Below are 7,468 nucleotides of genomic sequence, written 5' to 3' on the forward strand. Positions count from 1 at the left end.
CCCACATGTGCACCACAGCACCCACGTGTATGCCACAGCACCCACACATGCGCCACAGCACCCACACATGCCACAGCACCCACGTGTATGCCACAGCACCCACGTGTATGCCACAGCACCCACATGCCCACATACACTAAATTTTTAAAAATGTAATTTAAGGGGTTGGGAGAAAATGAAATTTAAAACATTTAAATGAATTAAGTCAGACATGGTACTGCATGCCTATGACCTCAGCACTTAGGAGGCCAGAGGGTGAAGAGTTCAAAGCCAGCCCTGGGCTACACAAGACCTTGTCTCAAAACAAGAACAAATTAAATGTCTACGACATTTCTTGTTGCTGGCCTTTGCTACTTTGTGGGTTCTTCTTTCTTCCACATTTTAATCCCATTTCATCCCCTATCTCTAACTAGGAGAGAAAAGAGGATGGAGGAAGGAAGGGGGCAGAGGGAGAGGGAGATCTCTGAATATAATTCCTTCCCGTTTGTTTCTTCTTTGAGCACGACTACTCACAAAACCACAACCAAGCCCCCCTCAACAACCAATGACTACTGACCCCACCTCTTGGGGCCCTAGCATTTACAGACCCTCTGAAAAGTTCCCAGAATTCCAAACGTCACACAGTCACAGAAACTATCTGCAGCTGGCAAAACCATTCTTCTGGTAGAGTACCAGGCAAATCATGGGCAGCTGCTGCGGACAGTCCAAAGCAGCCCCACGTCCCCACACCTAGGATTAAGAGGAAAACATACAAAATCTTCTTGGCCTGTGCCTTGAAACATGTCATGGTCTATATGGTACACTGCCTTGAATTATGATCTACCTGCTGTTCTTCAGAAGATATGGTACACTGCTTGAGTTATGGTCTCCCTGCTATTCTTAAGAAGACATGGTACTCTGCTTTGAGTCTATCTGCAGTTGCTAAGCAGGATCTTGCAGCTGCCAAGCTTCAGAGGACATTGTGCAGGTGGGGAAAGGTAGGGGGTAAGGGTAAGGGCGAGGGTCCTGGCTTCTGGCATCTCCCCCTTCTCTGTTTAGTTAGAGAAGGCTTCTTATGTTCAATCCCAACCTCCCCTTGTAAAACATGCTATAAAAAAGCATTTCATGTTCAAAAAAAAAAGAAATTAAAAAAAAATACTCATTTATAACAATTGGAATGGATATTATCCTTCTATGTTTCCACAGGCTGAACTCTATTTAAAATAAAGTTGAAATGATTCTTTAAAAAAAAAAAAATAAATAAAATAACTGGCTATATACTGTACTATTCATCATGCTATGAAAGTCTGTGTCTTATATATAATAAGCTTCCAAAATGTGAATATTAATATGAAATAAAACCCTTTTCTCTTTTATCTACAAGTTTATCAGAAGAAAAGAAGATCTGCTTTGCTATTTGAAGTAATATAGTATATCACAGGATGAAATTGTTCCCTGATAGCCACAATGTATTCTTAAGTAAGGTATGATGAAGTATTAAATATCAAATAAATTGTAACTCAAGTTAACAATTTAATAAAAATGAATTCATATGTAATCTCATCAATTGAATAAACATAATTTTTTTTTTTTTTAAGATTTATTTATTTATTTGAGTACACTGTAGCTGTCTTCAGATACACCAGAAGAAGGCATCAGATCTCATTACAGATGGTTGTGAACCACCATGTGGTTGCTGGGAATTGAACTCAGGACCTCTGGAAGAGCAGTCAGTGCTCTTAACCGCTGAGCCATCTCTCCAGCCCCATAATTTTCATAACTTTGAAAAAAAAAAAAAAAGAGGAAAACATACTCTTACAAGATTTCTTGCTTTTTAAAGAAACCAAGATTCTAGAATTCTCACTACAGTTTCTAATTCACTGTGGAGTACATTCGTAATAATTGAAGGCTGCCACTGTTACTGAAGTGTAGAGTGCTTGCCAGGGCTTGCACACCAATATCACATAAAACAGATGTGGTTGTAAATGAATGTGAAGCATGAGGACCAGAAGTCCCCAGCCCAGAATACATGAGATTCTGTATTAGCAATAACAGATTCAGCAGGGAGGTGGCGCACACCTTTAATCCCAGCACTTGGGAGGCAGAGGCAGACTGATATCTTGAGTTCAATGCCAACCTGGTCTACAGAGCAAGTTCCAGGACAGCCACGGCTACAGAGAAACCTTGTCTTCAAACCCCCTCCCCCCCCAAAAAAAAAAGAAAAGAAAAAAAGGAAAGGAAGAAGTAAGATAAAAAGAAATACATCTCAGTACTCTGGAATGTAACTCTGGACAGAACACTTGCCTATCAGGTACAAAGCCTTGGGTCTGATCCTTACAGTCCCTTAGCACAGCAAAGAAAGGTAGGGAAGGAGGAGAACTGTAAGATCCATACAACAGACTACCACAGGTAAATCTCCAGAAACAAAAAGCCAAATCCCAAAGGTCACATAGCGCATAACTCCACTCACACAACATTCTTAGAAATGACAGAACTGTAGAAGTGGGGAACAGATGGGTGACATCAGGGGTTCAGTAGGATGCAAGGACGGAAAGGAACCGACGGTGACTACCAACGAGCAGCAAGAGGGACCTAAGTGTGACAATCCACACCTGTAGTCCCAGTACTGAGGCGGCAGAAGGGAATAAAAGGCAGCGTGGTGGCACACCTGGAAGACCACAGGAAGTGAGGTCGCCTGAGATACACAGTGAGCACCGAGAACACCGGAAAGGAGGCCAGTGTACTCGTAGGCGGTAAAAGACATCCTTGCATTGATACAATGTGCTGTCTTCACTGTTTTTACTGTTCATATAGTGTCTGTATTTATGTGTGCACAGTGCATCTGGAAGTCAGAAAACAACTTTGAGAAACTGTTTCTTGCCTTCTGCCTTGTTGAGAAAGGGTCTTTCTTGTTTCTTGCAGTTTACTGCAGGCTAGGTAGCCCTCAAGCTTCGGATGGCATCTTCTATCTCCACCTCTCACCTCACCACAGGAGTGCCGGGATTAAAGATGCATACTAACACATCCAGCTTTTTACATGAGTTCAGAGGATAGAACTCGGGTCCTCAGGTTTGCACAGCAAGTGCTTTTACAAGCTGAGCCGTTTTCCCAGCCCTGAACTATAATCTTCTACAGTGGTTCTCAACATGTAGGTCATGACCCCAGTAGGGGTCGCATATCAGATATCAAGCAAATCAGATATTTACATTATGATTCATAACAGTAGCAAAATTATGGTTATGAAGTAGCAATAAAAATATCATGGGGCTGGAGAGATGGCTCAGCGGTTAAGAGCACTGACTGCTCTTCCAGAGGTCCTGAGTTCAATTCCCAGCAACCACATGGTGGCTCACAACCATCTGTAATGGGATCTGGCACCCTCTTCTGGTGTGTCTGAAGACAGCTACAGTGTACTGTATATACACAGAATAAATAAATAACTCTTTAAAATAAATATAAATAAATAAATTTATAGTTGGGGGTCACCACAACATGAGGAACTATATTAAAGGGTTGCAGCGTTAGGAAGGTTAAGAATCACTGTTCTAGAACCTAGTTAATATAGGAAAAAACAAGTCAGGTGTGGAGGCGCACCTGGAAGCAGAGGAAAGTGGATCTCTGAGTTCAAGACAGCCTGTTCTACAGAGCAAGTTTCAGGCCAGGCAGAACTATATCTTGTCTCAAAAATCAAAATTAAAAAAATGAACCATAGCCGGGCATTGGTGGCACACACATTTTATCCCAGCACTTGGGAGGCAGAGGCAGGTGGATTTCTGAGTTCGAGGCCAGCCTGGTCTACAGAGTGGATTCCAGGACAGCCAGGGCTACACAGAGAAACCCTGTCTCGAAAAACCAAAACCAAAAAAAAACATATATAGGGCTATAGAGATTAGAGATGGCGGTTAAAAGCAAGCACTGGCTTCTCTCCTAGAGGACCCAGGTTCAATTCTCAGCACCCACGTGGATCCAGGTGATCCAACAGACATATGCAAAACATTAAATGTACATAAAAATACATTTTAAAAATGAAACACATATATAGATAGATTAAAAGCTACCATGAGTTTAGTACCCAGCAAGGGGAGAAAAGATATGCTTTACACATAAGTATAAACACTACAAATTCCTCAAGTAGGATAAATACAACCTTTCCAGAATTATCACAGAACCTCATCAGTGCCTATCACAGGTCATCTTCTACGAAAATAGGCACTTCATTTTCCCTGGTATATATGGAAGACAAGAACTTTGTGTCTATTGCTATCATAACCAAAAAATAAAATAAAATGCCCATTCGCTATTCCCTAATTTCTATTTGACAGTCTTCAAGATAAGTACTTCATGCTAAGGCCTGTGGCCCTCACTAATTTAGGACTGTCCCATGCTGGTATTTCCATTTACAGATGAGAAGCTGAGGAGTACTGACTTGCCTTCAGTCACAGCACTAGTAAACGGTAAACAGGGGTCCATCTAAGGATATGCACTTGGGGGCCCACGTAATTCCAGAACAACATCCCTCTTCCCGCACTGCTATCCATCCTGGCTCCCCAGGGACTGAGCAGCACCCTCAGGCACCCCGAGGCTCCCGCAAGGGAAGCGGGCGACACTGCGCCCAGGGACGGCAGAGCACAACGGCCTCAGCCGAGGCCGATTCGGGTGGATACGCGGGGCAGCAGCCCACCTGCTCAGAGCCGGCTCCTCGTCGCTCGGCTCTTCCACCGCGTAGGGGTCATAGTCATCCTGGAGCCGGCTCATGGCGATCTAGGGACACTACACAGTCCCGCTGTCTGTGGACTCCGCCACAACCTTCCCAAAAGCCTCCCGGAGACTCGACTTCCGCCCGCATTGAGAGTCCTTCCTGTGCGCCTGCGCAAGCCGTCCCAGGGAAAGCGACGCCGGAGTCCGGACGTGGGGAGGGTCAATGTTGCCATGTCTCTTTGAGATTATTTGATGTATGTATGTATGTATGTATGTATGTATGTATGTATGTGTGTGTGTGTGTGTGTGTGTGTGTGTGTGTGTGTGTGTGTGTGTGTATGTATGTATGTATGTATGTATGTATGTTTGTTGTATGTGAGTTCAGTGTCGTTCTCCTTGAATTGCTGGGAGTTGAACTCAGGGCCTCTGGAAGAACAGCCAGTGCTCCCGACCGCTCAGCCGTTACCCGTCTCTACGTTTTCTTTTCCACTGAAAAAAGCAGTTGTCTTTCTGTGCACCACTTCTTCTCCTTCTCCTTCTCCTCCTCCTTCTCCTTCTCCTCCTCCTCCTCTTCCTTCTCCTCCTCCTTCTCTTCTTTTTTTTAAAGCTTCACTTCGGTTTTGAGATGGTCTCACTGGCCCAGTCTAACCTGCAACAAGTTATGTACCGTGACCTGCGGAGAGCTGAGATTATATTGTGTGTCACTATCCAGTCTGACTTATTTCTTCAAAGTTGTTATCTTAGCCTTTCTTCCTTGGTTTTTATTAGGTTTAGTGGTTGTGTCCAAATGAATAATGTATGTATGATAGACCTACTTAGAAAAATACCACGGGCCGGGCAGTGGTGGCGCACGCCTTTAATCCCAGCACTTGGGAGGCAGAGGCAGGCGGATTTCTGAGTTCGAGGCCAGCCTGGTCTACAGAGTGAGTTCCAGGACAGCCAGGGCTACACAGAGAAACCCTGTCTCAAAAAACCAAAAAAAAAAAAAAAAAGAAAAATACCACGGAAAAATGATTTTCTTTTACTAGTTAAACTTAACAAGGATGAATCTCTTGGGATTCTGTCCTACGAGGATGAGTTCCCCCAACTAGCAGAACATGAATGAGCTAAAATTCCCTCTGCCCAGAACCTGTGGGATCAACAAGCCTCGCCCTTGCCCACAGCCTTAGTGGGTGGAGTCGTGTTGAGAAGTCTATAAACTCGTTCCTGCAATGTTACCACAAAGGTATAGAGTATGTAGATGTGTAGACAGAGACTACAGATTGCCCCCACATACTTTTTCCACACCATTAGTGGATAATATCTACATGATATAGAGTATTTTTAGGGTGCAAGGTTAGAAAAGAGAATGTGATGTAGAGAAAAATGCATTGAAGAAGAGACCGTAACGAGTAAGTGGCGAATAATGGAGAGCCTGCACGCAGCAAGCATAGCTCACACTTTGTTTGGCACTGGCAACACCATGCTTGCAAAGATTGTCACAAAGATGGCCCTCTACCTTCTCTTTTCGTTTTCTTTCTTGTTTCTTCTTCTTTTCTGCTTTCTTCTCTTCTTTGTTCTTCTGCTTTCTATTTTTTTCTCGTTTTTTATTCGTCCTTGAGGTCATCTTACTGACCTTGTTTATTCTACTGCTTGCAATGTAGTAGTAATTGGCTTTGCTTTGTGCACAATGGGAACTGCAATTGTGAAAAATAGGCCTACTTAAGAAAATACAAATGAAAAGCTTAACAAGCATTATGAGAGTAATGCTTGTTAAGCTTTTATGATAGTAAGTTCTTCTCACTATCAGAAAATGAACAAGCTAAAACTTTCTCTGGTGCAGAGCCTGTGGGGTCAACTAAGCCCTACCCCTGCCCCAAAGCTTTAGAGTATTGGGCCTCATTGAGGAACCTACAGAGGTGTAAAGTATGTAGATGAGTAGACACAAAGGCTAACGATTCCCCCACACACACATAGCTTTTTTTTTCACACCATTAGTGGATAATATCTACATGGTATGGAGGGTATTTTTTAGGGTACAAGGTTAGAAAAGAGAATGTGATGTAAAGAAAAATGCATTGAAGAAGAGACCCAGCAGTGGTGGCACATGCCTTTAATCCCAGCACTTGGGAGGCAGAGGCAGACGGATTTCTGAGTTCGAGGCCAGCCTGGTCTACAGAGTGAGTTCCAGGACAGCCAGGGCTACACAGAAAAACCTTGTCTCGAAAAACAGAAAGGAGGAGGAGGAGGGGGAGGAGGAGGGGGAAGAGGAGGAGGAGGAGGTGGAGGAGGAGGAGGGGGAGGAGGAGGGGGAGGAGGAGGGGGAGGAGGAGGGGGGAGGAGGGGGAGGAGGAGGAGGAGGAGGAGGAAGAGGAGGAGGAGACCAGAGACAGTAAGTGAAAAATGATGATGGAGTGCCTACTCCCAGCATTCGTAACTCAGTACTTACCTGGCAGGGGAGATACAATAATCTTGAAGGTGGTTTTCCCAGAGCAAGGTTTATCCATTGTACTTTGAATCTGCAGCCCCCTGCGATTTCCCCAAATTGGGGGAAATCTGTGGTAGTTGGAGACTGTGTTCACACTCTGTAGCTGACTACAGATATGAAGTAGCTATTGTCTTAGTTTTTTGATTATTAATCTGTAATTCATAGCTTAAAGGTTCCCAGATCTTCATAATATACAATGTTGTTTTTAATTGAAACAAGTTGAATCCTAACTAAGCGGTGACAATTTTAGCACCAGTATTAGTTAAGTCAGATAATGAAGCAAAACCAGGTGTTGCACTGGCCAAGCTTTATGTAAACTTGACA

General features: G+C 43.7%; 1 protein-coding gene and 1 pseudogene across 1 annotated transcript in view; one reads left to right on the forward strand and one right to left on the reverse strand.

The window, feature by feature from the left end:
* The window catches only part of Eapp (E2F associated phosphoprotein), a 25,970-nt gene extending 21,143 nt beyond the window's left edge, over positions 1-4,827 (reverse strand). The window contains exon 1 of the mRNA XM_028757486.1: positions 4,661-4,827. Coding sequence (XP_028613319.1) covers positions 4,661-4,734 — 74 coding nt within the window. The 5' untranslated portion in view covers positions 4,735-4,827. The remainder of the gene's footprint in view (positions 1-4,660) is intronic.
* Positions 4,828-7,097: 2,270 nt separating this feature from the next.
* LOC114612541 lies at positions 7,098-7,245 on the forward strand (annotated as a pseudogene).
* Positions 7,246-7,468: the final 223 nt, after the last annotated feature.

This window comes from Grammomys surdaster, unplaced genomic scaffold, assembly GCF_004785775.1.
Source record: "Grammomys surdaster isolate TR1022 unplaced genomic scaffold, NIH_TR_1.0 126163, whole genome shotgun sequence".
Lineage (NCBI taxonomy): Eukaryota > Metazoa > Chordata > Mammalia > Rodentia > Muridae > Grammomys > Grammomys surdaster.